Source organism: Megascapheus bottae, chromosome 2 (genome assembly GCF_031878675.1).
Source record: "Megascapheus bottae isolate mThoBot1 chromosome 2, mThoBot2.hap1, whole genome shotgun sequence".
In the NCBI taxonomy this organism is placed as follows: domain Eukaryota; kingdom Metazoa; phylum Chordata; class Mammalia; order Rodentia; family Geomyidae; genus Megascapheus; species Megascapheus bottae.
The window spans coordinates 25,597,224-25,616,815 of NC_143510.1; the positions used below are offsets into that span (position 1 = coordinate 25,597,224).

Sequence of the window (19,592 nt, forward strand, 5' to 3'; positions counted from 1 at the left end):
TATTCACCAGGTAGAAGATGCATTACTTCACAAACAGTGATACTCTTTCTCATGTCTTGGTCCTCATTTCCCTCCCCCCATAATTTTATTCTTAAACTTAATTCATTTAATTGGCCAGACAAGTTTATTAGAACTTCAAAAGAGAATTAAGGTAACACATACCTTTAAAACATTAATGCATAAAACTAGACACAGGTGAATGATGCTAGTAACCCTGGATACTTAGGAGATCAAGATCTGAGAATCAAAGTTTGAAATCAGTCCAGGCAGAAAAGTCTATGTGACTCATTTCAGCAAAAAGCTGAAGGCATGGGGTTGAGGGAGAGCATGAGTTCGAGTGCTAGTAAACATACTCAAAAAAAGCATAAATTACAGCATCCTATGTCACTATAAGAGTCAATTAAATTGAAATCTAGCAGACGAGAGGTTGTAGTTTTAGCATGCTCAAGGCTCTAGGTTGAGCCTCTAGCACCAAACCATTTTAAAAAATAAATTACATTACCCACTAATAAACAGTGTCTAAGGCTGGAGATTTAGCAAGCATGCATGAGGCCCTGAATTTTATGTCCAGCACCACAATAACCAAAAACACAAGCACCCCCCAAAATATCTATATAGAGAGAACAGGTAACAGTAAAATGACCCCCAAAATAACATTTTATGGTAAGTATCTATCTTAGCCTGTGCTATTTTATTCATGTTGCATTACCAGTTTAAAACCTACTGCCTAGAAAAACATTGAGGACTTAATTACATGTATATCTTACCCATTTCAATGTTAAATAGCATCCACTAACTTTAGATAATGCATATTATATTCTGCTTGTCCTATATTTTGTATATCATAGGGGTAGTTGTGAATCAAGGATTGAATTGAGTCCTTAAGCCCAACAAATCAGAGTTTTCAGAAACATTGTATTTCTTTTCTTGATAATATAATAAAAAATTTCTAAGTACTGCCAAGCAAATCTACAGAGTCCTATAACAAAAGTAAATTGAAATTACCTTAGTTTAAAATACAGAGATATGCTAGGTGTTGAGAAAGCTTAATTAAAACATATTTATAAGAAAACAATACAGCCACATTACACCTTTTATTTTTTAAAATTCTATTTTAATGTATAGAGGGGTTACAGTCATATTTTCCAGATAGGTGCATTATTTCTCACACACTGATACCCCTTCTCATGTTTTTGTCCCCATTTCCCTCACCCCACCTCCTCCCCTAATTTTTTCCCTTCCTATTTCAAATAAACACACACATATATATATAATATATATATCTAACAAAGTCAGATACTGTAACAATATGAGATTAACCAAAGGGCAGTACAAGAGAAGAGGAAAAAATAGTACATTAAGAACAACAGTCACTCATAATTAAGCTCTTGTTTCCATGTCCTTGAGGTCCATTAATTTCACCTCATCCTGTATGGCCTTATGTATCCAGGGTTTAAGTTATTGTAATCCTCTACTAGGAGAGTCCTAGGTTTGTACTAATTATTTCAAATGAGGGAAACCATTGAGCCTATGTTCCTTTGAGTTCTGGCTTACTTCACTTAATATGATTTTTTCTAAGTCTTTCCAATTCCTTACAAATGGTATGATGTTCTTTCTGACAGCAGCATAGAATTCCATTGTGTATAAATATCACATCTTCGTGATCCAATCATCTACTGAGGGGAATGTGGGTTGGTTCCATATCTTTGCTATGGTAAACAGTGCTACTTATTTTTATCTTCCACATTACTTGATTCTCACTTTATGTACAAGTACTGTATTCACTATAAAATAAGCATTATCTTCATTATATACCAGTATCCATTTCCATAAAACTAAAATCATATATTTAAAGAGATTTGTGAAGAAAAAATTCTATGATTTCACATAAAAGGTACATCCTAGAACGAGAGTTAATAAATGTTCTATAAAAAAGATAGTAAATACTTTAGTCTACAAATAAGGTGATCTGTCACCAGTTCAATACCATTGAGACAGACTGAAAGCAGTCACAGATCTTACGTAAACAAATCAACATGGATGTGTTATAATAAAGCATTATTTACAAAACTAAAATGTAGCTGGATTAAATCTGCCAGGCATAGGTTACATACTTATGTTCTAGAGAAACTGATTTCTAAGAATTAAAATGAAGAATTAGAATTGTTACAGTATCTCACTTTGTTACCTGATATATCGGATATATTTGTATTTGGTTCTTTGAAATTGGATAGGGAACGGGGGAAAACAAGATGAGGAGTGGGGGTGGGGGGAGGGAAAAGGGGACCAAGACATGTGAAAAGGTATCAATGTATGGGAATTAATGCACCATCTATCTGGCAAATATCATGTAACCCTTCTATTAATTATAATAAAAAATATATGAAAAGAAAAAAAGAAGTTCATTTAATAAACATTAACTTACAACCATTTTATTTAGAGATTGTTTTGATTCCTTTCCAGGAACTCACCTTGGAAACCGATTAGAGAACTGGCATATGTCACAGTAATGATCTTCTACACTGTTTGCACCCCACTTCAGCTCATCATCATTGGGCAATAATTCCTCTCTAGATCTAGTTTCTCTACCACATTTGCTACACAAGACGTTATTCACCCACTGAAAAAATTCCTCTTTAAACCAGTGTAGAAGCTCCAGCAAAAGGAAATCCTCATCACTGATATTAGAACCTGAGGAAATTAAAAGGGAATCAAGTGAGTTGTAAAGCTAACCAAATTTAAAATTATCTATACATTTGTTCTCAAAGTAGGAGCTGACATATTAAAACCTAAGATACAAGTTTTCCAAAGCCAGGCACAGTGGTTCACGCCTGTAATTCTAGCTACTCAGGAGTCTGAGATTTATGGATTGAGGTTCAAAGCCAGCCCAGGCATTAAAGTCCATGAGACTCTCATCTCCAGTGAGCGACTACAAAACTGGCTCAAGGGGTAAGGTGGTAGCCTTGAGCTGAAGAGATCAGGGACAGCACCCAGGCCCAGAGTTCAAGCCCCACGACCACTCAAAAAAAAATGTTTTTCACAAGATGATTGGGAGGAGATGGGACAAAAACATGAGAAGGGGTATCAATATGTAAGAAGAATGTGACTGTAACACATTACCCTGACAATAAAAAAATAAAATAAAAAAAATATAAAAAGTTTTCTAAAATAAGGTTCAAGAAAGAACTGCAAGCAGTTTGTGAACTAGGTTGAAACAAATGACCCATATGTCAACTTGGAAACACCTATTTCCAATAAGTAGAAAATCTGTACTACATATTTTAAATCATTAACATCTTTCACTTGCAGTCCACTGACTTAAAGAAATTCAAGATTCTAAACTTACATTACAGATTAAAATTGAAGTTCTTAAGAATCTAAACTTGACTAAACAGAAAACTATAAAACTTTTAAATGGATACAGAGAAAAAGCTGGCTGAAAAACACACACACACACACACACACACACACAAACACACATTCTCATTCTCTCTCTCCCTCTCCTTCCCTCCATCCCTCCCTCCCCCCTCTCTTTCACACACACATACACACACGCATGCACAATATCATAAAAGATGTCTTTAAGTAAAATAAAAATCTCCATGATGCTGATATAATGCAGATAGCTCTAGTTATCTGGTGCATGAATTAAAAAAAATTCAAGCATTCTAGATCTTCAGCTCCAACCTTTTCTTGATTTGTTGCTTTGCTCATTTCTTACTGTTAGATGATGACTAGAAGATTGGAGAGATGGTAAACTGACATTTACTCACGCTCAATAGACTTAGCCCCAGTTGTCTTGGTCATGTTGTGGTTTGGCATTTGTTGAGTACTGGGTAGATAACTAAAGATGCAGCAATACCATCACTGAGGTGTCTGCTGATAGTCTCATTTCTTCAACTTTTGTTCCCTCATCATCTTTAATGCCACCTTCTCTAAGCTGTCTTTGGCAAGGAGAGCCCTATAGAATTGTGGTCTGGTCTATAGCTCAATACATGTATTGTCTTACTGTTCCATTCTGTCCTGTACTCTCAGTGTCAGTACCTTCTTTGCTTCTCTGTGCACAAAAGGATTGAGTTTGTCTGCAGTAAGACCAGAAGTTGTTGAATTTGGCTTAAATGATGCAACATACTGGGCTGGGAATGTGTCTTAGTGGTAGAATGCTTACCTAGCATGCATGAAGCCCTAGATTTGAATCCTCAGTACTACATAAATAGAAAAATCCAAAGTGGCCCTGTGGTTCAAGTGGTATTGCACTAGCTTTGAGCAAAAGAAGCTTAGAGACAGTGCCCAAGCCCTTAGTTCAAGCCCCAGGAGTGGCAAAAAAGGAGGGGATGAGGGAGAGACTTTATCTTAAAAAATATCAAAATGTGAAAAATGATGGAGCATATTCTAGATTTTAGGAAGCTATAATTTTATATTACACTTTTATGTTTATGCATGTTTACAGGAGAGCTGGGCTCATCTGCATTAAGGCCAGTAGTTGTGGATGTGGCTTTAAGAATGAATGGTCTACAGTAGATTTTAGGCAGTAATAATTTAATAGTATACCATTATACTGATGTAGGCTTACATTTCTCTTAACTGAATGGAGTCAGGTATGGCTTTATGTTTGTGTGCTGAAGTTCTGACTTTTTTAACTTTAAAAAATGTATTCCGGCCGGGAGTTTGGCCTAGTGGTTGAGTGCTTGCCTTAGCATGCATGAAGACCCAGGTTTGATTCCTCGGTACCACATCCATAGAAAAAAAAGCCAGAAGTGGTGCTGAGGCTCAAGAGGTAGAGCACTAGCCTTGAGAAAGTCCAAGGACAGTGCTCAGGCCCTGAGCTGAAGCCCAGGACTGGCAAAAAAAAAAAAAAAGTATTCCTATATATTTATGGTAATATGTTAATATGTTAAAGTAATTATCTCATAAACATATGTATTTAATGAACACAAAGTAATTATCTCAAAACATATGTATTTAATGAACCCATGATATATATTTTGCTTATTTATTTAGTAACTTATTTTGTGTTAGTCCTGGAGCTTGAACTCAGAGCCTGGAACTGTTCCTGAGATTTTATGTACAAAGCTAGTGCTCTAATACTTGAGCCACAGCTCCACTTCTAGGTTTTTGACAGTTACTTGGAAATAGAGTCTCATGGACTTTCCTGCCTGGGATGACTTTGAACCGTGATCCTCAGATCTCAACCTCCTGAGTAACTAGTATTACAATTGTGAGCCACTGATTCTAGATTTGCTTACTTGATGACATTTTTAGGCCACACAGTTCTTCTACATGTCATTTATACTTTATTCTTGTATTTTTATTAGATATGTTTCAAAATTTTAAAAACACAGCGGACGCCAGTGGCTCCTGCCACTTAGGTTGGCTCTTAATTAAAATCTTTCCAATCTTCACCTATGGAGTAAGGGGCATTAAAGGAGTGCATTACTATGTCCAGCTGTTGCATCTATGTCCATACCCCAATTATTCTCCATAGCTAAAACATGAAAGCAACCTAAGTATCCCTCAACAGATGACCATAAAAGCAAACTATGGTCTAAATATATAACAGATTATTATTCTACAATCTGGTACAATGGGAAATCACACTAAGAGTAAAACAGCACCCATATTTGCAGTAAGAAAAGTCAGACACAGAAAGAATGTCGAGTGCCAGTAGAGGATGGCATAGAGAGCAGTTGTTGAGTGGGCACAGAGTTTCAATTTTAGAAGACAAGGAATTGTAGAACTGTATAGTGTAAGGGTTATATAACATTAAGAATGCACTACACTGTACACTTAAAATGGCTAGGATGGTAATTTTCCTGTTATATTTTATTACAATATGCCATTTTTGTAAAAAGCCAAGTGTCTGATATACTTTATAAAAATCAATACGTGTATAAATGATTTGCAATATGCACAGTAAAAAGCACTATTTTCATATTTGTTTATTTATAAATGGTACATGGAAAGCTATTACCTTTGTCTAATTTTCTAGCTCTGGATAGCTTTTCTTGTGATTTTCTTTTTAGTTCTTTGACTGGAATACAAGCCAATGCTTTTTCCTGGAGAACTGGATCTTCATAGAGCAGTACATGCTGAATATTAGACTGCAGAACTTTTAGAATGGCTGAATCAGCAATAACCTAATAGAAAAAACTGAAGTTAGTTTTTCACTATTTGCTACAAAAATAACATGTAGTTAAAAGAAAACAGGGCCAATTAACCACCAGAAAACTAAAGTTTTGCTAGTCTTGAGGAAAAAGCCCAAGGACAGTTCTTATGCCTTGAGTTCATGCTCCAGGACTGGCAAAAAAAAAAAAAAGAAGAAGAAGAAAGAAGAAAGAAGAAGAAGAAGAAGAGGAGGAGGAGGAGGAGGAGGAGGGAGGGAGGAGAAGGAAGAGGAGGAGGAAGAAAAGACCTCAGCTCAAGTAGATATGGATAACTTCATTTTTGCTTTAAGACTTCAGATATGTGTAACCTCTGTACAACACCATAATAGTAACAATAAAGAAATAGAAAGAAAAAAGACCAGATATGCTTCAAAAAGAAAAAAAAAACAGGGTTCCTAGATAAAAGGGAATATATAGATTTGATAGATACACTTATCTCCCAACTTAAAATTAATATTAGGACAGACAGACATGTCAATGCCAAAGATAGATCTATTTTTCCCTCAGTAGACATTAGTTTAAACAGAGAATTATCGACCCTAAACTTTGATCAAGATAATACTTAAAGCAATGCACCTTACTGCTTTTTCTACTTCAAATCTTGGTGGTATACAGAATTATAAAGGAGGTATAGTTTTAAGATACAAAAATTTCAACAACTCCTACAAAAGGGAGATGAAAAAACATAAAAAGGTTTCTGAAATCATCCCAAGGGAAATGAGCCATAAAGCCTGCTTCTGAACAACGACCCTCCATGGCTAGAATCCCTGAAAAAAAATCAGTACCTAAGTCCACAATGGAGGCCTTTCAAATATTCCACCCATGTAGCCTGTCCTGCCCTTTCCAAGGTTGCTGGGAGCAAATGTAGTGTTCCCCCAAAAGCTGACAAAGGGATCTATAAAAACACATTGCTGAGAAGACTCATTAGAATGAAAACTCACAAAGAACACTGAAAGAATGTTATCTTCAGAAGCTCAGAGTGCAGTGTACTGAACTTCAGAAAGGGATTATGTCCTCAGAAACCTATCATAATTGGGAACACATTTAATACATTTAACCTACTGACCATCACAGCTTAGCCAGCAGTTCTCTGTGGACCCTCTTGAGAGGAAGGCTGGCTGGAAGCTGTGGTTGTGCCATTTGCATATAACTGGTCTGTGACAAGATCAAAATTCAAATTTTAAATACAACTTCTACCAAAGGTATATTGTGTTCCCTTTACACCAGCATAAAACTGAAAAGTACTTAAGCTGAACTACCATTAAGTTCTCTGTATTATGTTGGGGAACATCTGTGCTGAAAGACTCAACTACAGATTGTGGAAATAAACACTCAAGTAGAAAAGAACATACAAATGGTTTCAGAGTATAATAAACATGGCAAAAAGTGATCAATAGAAGACCAAAATAAGGAATTTTTTCTAAGAGTAAAGGCATAAAAAGAACAGGAAGAAAATGTGAAGTTTCCAAATCTTGGCAACAGGAACTATACAAAGAGAAGGAACAATGGAAGAAAATAATTTTTCAAAGAAATAACAGACGTGTATTTCATAAGCTACACAGCCAGTATAATTACAAAAGAAAACAAAAACTAGGAATACTAATATTTCATATCAGTAAGGTTGAAAACAAAATCCCAGACTTGCTTAAGCAGCAAGATAAAAGACAATCTGATGTCTGACATCACTGGAAACAATAAAGAAAAATTCTTGAAATTCAGAGGGAAAATGATGATTTACATACAACTCGTATTCAGCCAAACTAAATGTAGAAAGGAAAGATACATTTTTTGATATAAAATTCCATAGAAAGTAATCATCCCCAAATATTATCTACAAGAATTATTAATTTATCCTCCAAATTATAGTTTCACCTGTAGTGCCACCAATATAAATAAAGCTTTAAAATAAGATAGTCTTGATAAGCTATAAACTATAAAGCTTTAAAATAAGATAGTCTTGATAAGCTATGAACTACAATTCTCCCAGTCTCAATTTTCAAGTAGCTTGAATTATAGGTGTGAGCCAGTGGCATGAGGCCAGGCCTTTATTTTACTTAATTTTTGGTGTCATTCCTGGCCTTGAACTCAGGGCCTGAGTGCTGTCCCTAAGCTTACTTGTTTAAGGGTAATGCTGTACACCTTGATACACAGCTCCACTTCAAGGTTTTTGTTGTTATTGTCATTAGTTAATTGGCTATAAGTGTCTTATAGACTTTATGTCTTATAACTGGGCTAGCTTAAACTGAGATCCTCAGATCTCAGTCCACTGAGATTACAAGATTACAGGTGTGAACCACCAGCACCTGGCAGGCTAGGCCTTTTTATTTTTTATTTTTATTTATTTACTTTTTGCCAGTCCTGAGCTTGAGCTCAGGGCCTGAGCACTGTCCTCGGACTTTCTCAAGGCTAGAGCTCTACCCTTTGAGCCTCAGCACCACTTCCAGCTTTTTTTTATGTATGTGGTACCAAGGAATTGAACCCGGGTCTTCATGCATGCTAGGCAAGCACTTTAACCACTAGGCCAAACTCCCGGCCCCAGGCTAGGCCTTTTTAAAACAGAGTGTTACTATATAGTTTATACTGGCCTGGTAAAGGTGAGGTTGGCCTTGAAACTTGCAAACCTTCTGCATCTAATTTCTCCATGCTGGGATTAAGGCCTGTACTGACATGCCCTGCACAAAACTCAAGTTTTAGCTGGTGAGAAACAATCATAACTGAAAAACAAAATCTTAATTTTTTCATATTTAATGTGACAAAGGAAGAAATCAGAAAAGAGGTTTCTGTCTTGTAAAATGTTGCTACAAACACATAGGACTTTCAGGCTAATCACTAGAAAACCAAACAAAGTAGAATTAGCAGGGCATTAAAAAAATAAACAAAACACCCTGGTCAATTAAAACAGAGAAGAAAAAAAAACAAGCAAGAGAATCTGCAATACAAAGTAAGGTTCAGAAACAAATTACAAACTTTTTAGCAATTATAGTTAAATGTGGATCTAGATGTACCTACTAAAGAGAGCGACAGTTTGATTTTTATCAAATATGGACTGCCAGGCACTGTTACTAAGCATTGGAAAAGATGTACAATAAATAATCACTTCACGCTCTAATGAGAAATGCCATTGGATGACAGAATTATCATAGTGATACATTACATATTTGTCCTGGTCAATGTATTAAGATATTGGAAATATACTGGATAACAAAACACACAAGAAGGGCCAGGAGTTTGGCCTAATGGCTAAAGTGCTTGCCTAGCATGCATGAAGACCTGGGTTCGATTCCTCGGTACCACATATAGAAAAAGGCCGGAAGTGGTGCTGAGGCTCAAGTGGTAGAGCTCTAGCCTTGAGAAAACCCAAGGACAGTGCTCAGGCCCTGAGCTCAAGCCCAGGACTGGCAAAAAATCAAAAATAAAAACCAAAGACAAAACACACAAGAACATTACTCTCACTGGCAAAACAGTCTATGGGTATGTACAAACAGAACAATGTGAATATATTTAAATATTTACAGATCTTTAATTTCCAGATACTGGGGATATAAAGGTAACCTAAATAATTTACTCAGAGGTGTGCTAAGAATTTCAAAGCAAATATGAAGGATAAAATGTCTTCACAATTGGGGTCCTCATCAAGAATAAAGTGACATTTTTGATAAAATATGAAGGAATGGCATGAAGGATGTTAGTGTATACAGAAAATACACTTAGTATATTTTGAAGGATCAGAAAATCAGGGTATTTGGCACATACAGAACTAGGGGAAATGGAAAGGTAGAAGTTGAGGATAAAACTGTGCTGAGAAAAACTAGATCTTTCTTTTCTTGATCTACTGAAATGATCTACTGTAAAGCCTCCAACTTTAAAATTACCAACACTACTTAAGACATACATGTCTACAGTTTCAGTAAAACAAATGACAGCATCTTAGTAAATTTTCTATAGCAGGTATTATTTCTCTTGAGTTTCTCCTTATATTATCTTACACTGTACACAGTATATTACCACAGCTGAACATTGTCTTATGAATAAACAAAAATATACTCAGAGTATATGCTCAACAATTTTTATTAATGGGGCCTATAAGTAAAGTGTAAAGACCAATTAGAAAAATATATAAGAAATAATGACACAATGATGTGTATTGGGAAGAGTAGTGTATCTAAAATAGGAGAGCTTATAGGAAATAATTTGCTGGTTCCCAAGTTCAACCATTTTCCATGCTGATTTGGCCAGTTTGGGATCATGTTCAGAATTCAAGCTGTGGGACAAATGTAACAACTGTAAATAAAGACCAGCCTAAGTTATAAATGTAACTGGGAAGACCTCCCAGGAAGAAAGGAGGGGGGCTGCTTGTGAGATCCCACAGTACACAGAGAGGCAGGCAGATAAGGACAGAAGGGAAACTAGCCCCGTTTAAGTGCACATTTTCTCAGTTAACACAACATGAATGAATTTCACAGCTAAAAGAAGAAATCTGATTTAGGGAGTTTGAAACGAAGAATATATTCCTTTAGTAGAATAGAAAACAAACAAAAACAGAAAAAAATTGAAAAGAATTCTTAAAAGTGAGAAACTCAAGTTAAATACAGATTTGAATTTACTAAATTAGTAAGAACTTATTCAGGGACGGGAGTTTAGCCCAGTGGAAGAGTGCTTGCCTAGCATGCACAAAGACCTGGGTTCAATTCCTCAGTATCACATACATAGAAAAAAGCCAGAAATGGTGCTATGGCTCAAGTGGTAGAGCTTTAGCTTTGAGAAAGCCCAAGGACACAGAGCCCAGGCCCTGAGTTCAGGACTGGCAAAAAAAAAAAGAAAAAATAAATAAATAAAATTAAAAAAAAAAAAAGAAAAAAAGAGAACCTATCCAGAATACTTTTATTTTCAATTCAGAAATGACTCACTGTATACTTTTATTTTCAATTCAATCCTTTTCAATCCAGAAATGATTCACTGTAGTTTTACTGGCATTCAAATGATCTTGAACAATGAAGTTTGTTTTCTTGCTTTATATATTCACTGGCACAACTCTGAAAAAACTAAGTCAGGAAAATAGAAGGCTGCTGATTGCCAGGAGATTACAGCAGCTGGGTGACCATGTACTAAAGCTACACAAGGCAGCAGTTAATTGCTTGACAGAGAAGTTATTTGGGGGTACAAATTGGAAGTTTAAAATGGGAAATCTGTTTTAGATCAAAGATTTTTTTCTTCACTAATCATACTTCCAATTATTTCTGTTGCGTGATATATTTAAGACTCTTTAAGGGAAAAAATCGCTCAAATCATGAGATCTAATTGGTGGAAGCTGGATTAGCAATAGTAAAGGCTCCCAACCCTCCTAGACCTCTATTAACCTCTATTAATACTCCTACGGCTTGTCAATTTACAGCACGCTTCTAAGTATCAAGATGTTATTTATTTATTATTTGTCTTTTGTCAGGTGATATATGAAGGTCTTTTGGGGGGAAGAAATTATTTAATAATCAACTTGGCATTTACTCCCTCAAAAAAACTATAAACTATTTGTTGCAAAATGAGACACTGAATGGTATAAATAATATAAAATCACCCATAATCTCACTAGCAGAAAGTGTGATTAAAATGTTTTATTTATAGCTCTCAAACTTTTGAAATATGTATGTATGTATGTATGTATGTATGTATGTATGTATGTATGTATATATATATATGCATATTGATCCTTCTACCTATGCTTCTGAAATAGGTGGGATTATAGATATTGTACCATGTCAAGATTATTTGTTGACATAGGGTCTTGCTAATTTTCTGCCTAGACTGTGCTTCAATGCTATTCTGATCTCCTGTGTCCCATATACAACAGTCATATACAACTCTGCCTGAAAAATTGAAACTTCAAATCTGTTTTTGAAAGGTAAAGGGTATAAAGAATATGAAGAGTTATCAGGAAATCATTTTTATTAGAAATATTAAACCATATGTAAAGCTAGCAAATTTAAAAATCAGAAGTCTCATTAGGAAAATGCAAATTAAAAATCAAAATGAAATACCATTTAGCCACTAAAACAAAAACTATAAAAAAATTGCTGGTGAATATAGTGAACAATTAGAACATTCATATATTGCTAATAAAATGTAAACCATATTAGGACATGATAAATTATACAGACCTTTAGGGATTCACACACAGTAAGGTCAAAGGAGGATATTCTTACAGGAGGAACATAAAAGCACAAGCTCTATACCTCTGACCATGCAGAATGCATGCCAGAAAATAGAAACAATAGTCTTATTTTTTTTTAAAGAATGTAAAATGGTACAGCAAATTTGGAAAACAGCTTAACAAATTCTTAGCATATTAAGCGTAAACTTAACCATACTTTCAATGGCTCTAATTCTAGAAATTTGCCCAAAAGAAACAAAGATGTCTATATAAAGATATGTTTGTGAAGTCAGGCCCAGTGGCTCATATCTGTAATTCTAGCTTACCAGGGGTGGAGATCTAAAGTTAAAGGTCAGCCCAGGAAAACTGTTATCAAGACCCTATTCCAAGCAGTTAGTTAGGTATGGTCATATATGCCTGCCATTCCAGCTACGCAGGAGATGAAAATAGGAGAATAGTGTAGCAAAGCTGCCTCAGCCCAAAATGCAAAATCCTACAGGAAAAACAGCTGAAGTAAAAGATAACCAAAGACTCTGGTGGGGCACGCAGTGCAAAAGAGGGGGTGGAGTTGATTGGAATATAGTAGAGACTGTAACAATAAAATCTCCTGCATAATGAATGTGAAAAAAAATCTTAAAACCACTGTGGAAATGATTTTAAAGTGGTCTACCAAGAATGAGACCCTAAATTCAAACTCCAGTATCATCAAAACTAAACAAAAACCAGAGATGTACATGTGATTTTTCTTTTCTTGGTGTTGGTCATGGGGTTTGAACTCAGGGCCTGATCCTGTTGCTGAGCTCTTTTGCTCAAGGTTAGCACTCTATCACTTTTTCCTGTCTGGGCTGGGTTTGAATCCCAATCCTGAGATCTCAATCGCCTGAGTAGCTAGGATTACAGGTGCCTGACCAGATATATATGTGAATGTTTACAGAATCACTATTAAAAGCTGCCAGGGCAAAAACCCAAATGTCCACCAATTGATAATTAGATAAAATGAACACTACACAGCAGAAAAACAAACAAACACTTATATACTTATATAAGTACATATCTCCAGATTCCAATGGACTTCAAATTCATTGCAAAATGTATTTTAGCCAGAAGCTAAAGATTACATATTACATATTACATATTCTACTTATATAATCTGTCCAAGAAAAGCAGCAAAAATCCTAACACCTCTATTTACTGACTACAAATACCTTCCAATATTTTCCTCTTAAAGCTTAGTGGCAAACTTCACTGTCACTATCATATTGACCTATTTCAAAATATAGTTGCTCTAGTTGTAACCAAGGAATTGAAATAGTTATAACGTTTGCCAAATTTTATTTATTTATACACAGGATAAAATGTTTTTAATTTCTCTCTTGTCCCTAACTTTGGTCCATTATTAATTCTCAATTAGTATCCCAATTCAAATGGGGAAGGCCAGGGGAGAATAACTGTGAAGTTATAGAAGATGGGAAATACTGGTGATTAGAAGATTAAAGAAAAAAACTTCTTAAATATGGCGAGGCATGGTGGCTCAAGCTTATGAACCTAGCTGCTTGATGGCTGGAAATTGGGTTTGAGGGGATAAAGAGGAAGTGAGATTTGAGGCCAGGTGGGGAATAAAAGTTGACAAGACTCCATCTCAACCAATGGCTAGGCTTGGTGCATGCAATGGCCAGGTGTAGTTATACATGCTTGTCATTGTCAGTGCCATGGGGAAGCACAGATAGGATGATTAAAGCCCAGACTAGCCCATGAACAAAGCAAGATCCGGCCTTAGAAATAATCAGTGCAATTTTAAAATAAATATGTGTATTCTAAAAATGTATGGATAGTCATAAAAGACTCATTTTTTTTCTCAACTCCTTTAAGGAACATAGTAAAAGATCCGTATTTTATTTTTTGGCGAGGTGCTGGGGATTGAACCTGGAGGCCTGGGGTACACTAAACAAGCACTCTGTCATTGAACTATATTCTCAATCTAGAAAAATGATGCTTTTTGTCAAGAAGAAGTCAAGAGTTGATAAACTAGCCTTCTAATAGCATACATATTTTCTTCTAAAGTGTAAAATTTGTTTTGTCAATATAATGATGTGTTTCATAGAGTGCAGACTGGTAATACTGATGAGGCCTTAAAGATCTCAATGTACAATTGAATCAAAAAAGAAAGGAGCTTAAAGAAGACTGAAATAATGTGAATTATATGAAGTCATAGTCAAAGCAACAACATAATACTGTTTAGTTAAGGAGAGAGCTTTTTACAAAATGAAGTGTTTTTGGTAAAACTGATTACTTAGTGTACTTTAAACTGTGACAGCAGTGTATTGAACCCAAGGCATCATGCTTGCTCAGTCTGCTTGCTAGGTTGGGCTGTACCAGTTGAGTTGTGCTTTCAGGCCTGCTTTTTGCTCTTTTTGCTTGTTATTTGTTGTATGTGGAATCTAGTGAGCTTTACTGCCTGAAATGGGATCAAATCACTATTCTTGGATCTCAGTTTTCTAAGTAGCTAGAATTACAGGTGTGAGTTACTGACATCCAAAAAGAATTTTTAAAAGTATCACAACATAATTAGAATTATGTAAAAAGGTAGTACACTCTCCATCACTTCTCTTGCTAGCAGACTACTTTTATCCTTTATTTTAAAGGAGAAGTCCAAGGTCTTACTGGACTAGACAGAGGAAGGTCTCCCATCATTTATTTATTAAGGAGAAAAGATGAAAAGCTGTGGAGCTACCTAACTTGAGAAGATTAAGAGTGGATTTAATTATTTCTATCTAAAACTCTGCTGTATGGAGGACAAGGACAAGGAGTTCTACCAAAAGAGCTTAAACTGATACTGACAAAGTATTATAGAGATATAACAACAACAACAACAACAAGTATAACAAAAACTTTTCCACAGGAAATATTTGGATAAAGATTTCTATCAGAAGGAATTTTTCTAAATAAGGAATTTCGTATTAAATAGAATCACTTAAGGTTATAAATAATGCTTGTAAGACATCACAAGTATATATAAGTGTATGTTAATATGTAAAGCTCACTTATTTGGTAGCATCTATTAGCAGTATATTCATGGCTTTTTCTTTCCTTAAACTTAAAGAAGCTGATTTTAAGTTGAACTAAGATGGTGATAGTGATTATGCTGCTGAAGTTAATAATATCCATGGTGAAAATGAAGTGTCAATGAAGTAGAGAAATCTACAAATTAAATTATTTTGTTTGGTTTAGGTCCATTTGTTTTTTTGTTTTGTTTTTTTGGAAGTTAAACAGTTTTATTCTACACCTAGCATCAAGAATCATGCTGTAAGTCCATTTAGTTTATGCAACTGACTTAAGTACCAAACTTAAGTTTGAAATTGTAAATAAAATAGCCATGTAAGGTGAACTGCCTCTAATCTTAGCACTCAGGAGACTGAGCTGGAAAATGATAGGTATAGGAGTCTAAGAGTTTGAGACCAGCTTAGGTAACACAGTGAAACACTATCACAAAAATAAACAAACAAGTAAACAACAAGTATTTCTCCAACATTTGCTATAAAAAGTGCTAAAGAAATTTGGAGATGTTAAACTTTTAAGAACAAACAATACAATTTAGAGACAATCCACCGCATACTCTAAAGCTCTTGGATAGAATGAATGGTTGCAGAAATGGCTTAATTTGTACATTACCTTTGGAGCAGACAGTGGATGTGACGATTGTCCTTGACGGTTAACTGGATACTGGGATCCATTAAGAGTCGAAGACTGTGTTGTACCAGGGGCAGGTTGCTGAGATGATTCTACTTTATAGCTCTTATCTGACCCATCCAATCTACTACTTCTCTCTATGGCAATCAGGTCTCGGATTTTCTGCAGCTGCTCCACTGAAGCTTTTTTAGGAAAGATAAGATGTGTTTCTCCCTAGAATTTATAAAGTTGGGAAGTTTTAAGCTTTGCCCAATTGTTTTGCTGTGCTTGATGCTATCTTAGACCACAGATCAAAACCCACAAGGTTGCACAAACAGTTGTAAGAAATGGACAATGTAAGAAGCGGACAAGTAAAACATATCAGAAACTATGATGCTTACATACATCATGGCCAGCATGCTCACACAGCAAAAGAAATGTAGAAGAGCGGTTGCCAGAGATCAGAAAACAGGGAAGAGTATAAGGTATGTATAACGTTACCATCAGGAGGAATGAGTCCTAGTGTTCCACGGAATGAGTTCTATGGTACACTAGAGTGAACTTAATTCCAAGAATTCACAGTAGTATCTCTAAATAGGAAAATTATTGCATGATGTACCAAAAAGAAATGATTAAAGCAGCTGGGCACAGTGGCTCACACCTGTAATCCTAGCTACTCAGGAAGCTGAGATCTGAGGACCAAGGTACAAAGCCAGCCCTGGGCACAAAAAGACCAGAGACTTTTATCTCCAATTAACCTCTAGGAAATGACAAGTAGGGCTTGGCTCAAGGATAGGAGTGCAGCTCTTAGCTTAAGAGCTCAGGGACAATGCCCAGGCCCCAGGGGAAGGGTGGTAGCCTTGAGCTGAAGAGCTCAGGGACAGCACCTGGCCAAGTTCAAGCCTCATGACCCACCAAAAAAAAAAAGAGAGAGATTAAAGCTTAAAGTGAGTGATAGGCCTAGTATCCCCCAATTTGGTCATTACCTAATGTATAGATTAATCAAGGCATCACAGAGTAACTCATAAATACTAAGTGTTAAAAAAAATAGATACAACATAAAAAAAGAACACAAAATGAAATCACTTTAAACCTTTGATAAGGCCTAGGAAGATATTACACATCTGGTTTGCAAAAGCAGACATTTAATTGCATACTGTTCAGCACTGAGAAAGGCCAACGGGCTATGAGAGGGACCTAGAGTCATTAAAGTCTAGTATAAATAAAACCTGGAGCAGGATGCCTATAATCCTAGCTTCTCAGGAGGCTGAGATCTCAGGAACAGGGTTCAAAGCCAGCTGGAGCAGGAAAGTCCATGAGACTCTAATCTCCAATAAGCTAATCAGAAAATGCCAGAAGTGGTGTTGTGGTAGAGCAACTAGCCTTGAGCACGGAGAGGCTCAGGAACAGAGCCCAGGCCCTGAATTCAAGCCCTAGAGTTGCCAAAAAATAAAAAAAGCACATTCAGAAACAATTGTCCTGTCCAGGACTGTAACACATATTTTTCAGGAAAAGTCTTAAGTCTGTATGTTAACTCAAAGAAGAAGACAATTTTCTTTTAGGTAGTATTCAGTTTTGACTCTGTTAGTTTACTCAAGAAGTAGAAGCTGGAAAGAACATGGTTCAAGTCCAGGCTAAGCATAAAGCTACTAAATCTGCATTCCAACAAATAAATATCCCAAAGATATGTAGGAGGATCAGGGTTTAAGACTCACCTTACTAAAAACTGACACTCTACCCAATCAAAATATAAAGTTCTGTGTGCTAATATAATCCTAGCTACTCAGGAGGCTAAGATTTGAGGAATAAGGTTTAAAGCCAGCTTTGGCCAGGAAAGTTCTTGAGACTCAATCTCTAACCACCAAAAAAGCCAGAAATGAAGCTGTGGCTCAAGTGGTAGAGTGCTAGTAGTGAGCTTTTAAAAACTTCAGGGTTAGCGCCCAAGCACCAACACATAAAAATCTAATTTAATCTAAACCTAAAATAGGTAAAGCATGGGTTGTGTCGTGTACGAGCATAATGTCCAAAGTTTAATCTTCAAACAAAAAGAAAAAATAAAAAGTTCAGATTTTCTGAAATTGTGAAAATTTGCAAATCAACTACTGCTCTAAGTCTGAGTGGCCTGTTACATGACAACAGTTTGATTTACCATCAACTCTGCCTAAGACTGTGGGGTTTTCTGTAACCTGAGAAATCAGAACTCAGAAAAGTGGTAAATTCTGGAGTGTATGAAGATAAGTCGGCAGTTGCTTACCCTATCTGGCACTCAAGTATTTGCAGAATGAGAGACAAATGTAATTCCACTGAATCTGATATAGCAATGAGAAACTGGCATTGTTTCCACCTGTCAGTTACTCACTTCCCTAACTGGAGTTTCAAAAATCTGTATTTCCTTGAACAAAATCAGCAATGCTGTCATTTTCTCCCTACAGGCTTCAAATTCTCTCCATAACTTATATCCCCAACCTGATCTTTCCTTTTGAGTTGTAGACTCATTTGACCAATAACATCTCTACTTGAATAGTATTTAACAGTTAACAGCAAACTAGTCATAACTGCCCCAGAAAACAGGTAGTGGTTTCTTCTCTGAAACCTATCACTAATATTTCTCCATCTAACTTAAAGGTGCTCCTATCCACTTAGTTTCTCAAGCCAAAACCCTAAGAAAATTCTAATTATTTTCTTCCCTTTATATATCAATCATCTCACCATACAACTCATTAGAAAGATCTGTTCATTCCACTAATATATATTAAAATATGTATGAATGGATATATATGCATATATACACATACCCCTCCCTCCAAACACACATTCTGGATCTATATAGTTCTCTCCCTCTTCACTGGTATCATATTTTAGTCCCATATTTCCTGATTGCCTACCATCTGTGACGCACTACTATTCTTCCAAAGGTTAGCACTATCTTCAAGAAACAAAGAACCACTATCATCTCTTACTAAGACTACTACAATAAGGCCTCTGGTCTCTTGGTACCATTCCTTGCCCAACCCCCCAAATATCCAGAACATTCTCCTTACAATACCAGAATAACCTTTGAAAATATTCTTAAAATTTTCCAATGCCTTGGGGTCTCACGTAAAGTCTAAGTCTTTATCACAGTCTTCAAAACCATACAAATTCTTGTCTTTGTCTCTGGGTCAGAGTCATGCCTAACAGAACTTCATTACTGACATCATCCTTCTGCTTGAAATGAGTGTCTGTTGTCACTGGGTTGTTTCTTGTTCTGTAGGTCCCAGCCTTATTTTCCCAGAGGCTTTCCTTGAGCTTTCACTGTTAGCCAGCTGCCTACTATTGCAGTTGCTTTTTATTGCATGACTATCTTTCTCCTATGAACTTATCTTTGCTTTTACATCTAGTATGCAACCCAGTATAATGTGAGCACTGTGATAGGATTATAATTACCTAGTTCACTATCACATTCTCAGGGTTTGTAACAGAATCTGGGTTGGGAAGCAGAGACAGGAAAGGGAAACTTAAAGCAGCTCAACACAACTCTTTAACAACTTCTACAATTGTCAATTTAGTACTTAAGACTACCACTGACAACTATGCTTCCATAATCTTATTCAACTTCTTCCAATGCTCCATCAAAC

The 19,592-nt window shown here is 35.9% G+C and overlaps 1 protein-coding gene across 6 annotated transcripts in view; it reads right to left on the bottom strand.

The window, feature by feature from the left end:
• Positions 1-19,592, bottom strand: part of Ngly1 (N-glycanase 1) — a 66,668-nt gene that overhangs the window by 41,825 nt on the left and 5,251 nt on the right. For 5 of the 6 annotated variants that reach the window (XM_090322423.1, XM_090322387.1, XM_090322405.1 and 2 more), the window contains exons 3-5: positions 15,979-16,209; positions 5,972-6,137; positions 2,472-2,691 (exon numbers count right to left, since the gene is read on the bottom strand). In XM_090322423.1, coding sequence (XP_090178549.1) covers positions 2,472-2,691; positions 5,972-6,137; positions 15,979-16,209 — 617 coding nt within the window. The remainder of the gene's footprint in view (positions 1-2,471; positions 2,692-5,971; positions 6,138-15,978; positions 16,210-19,592) is intronic. The other variant, XM_090322414.1, reaches the window with a different exon arrangement.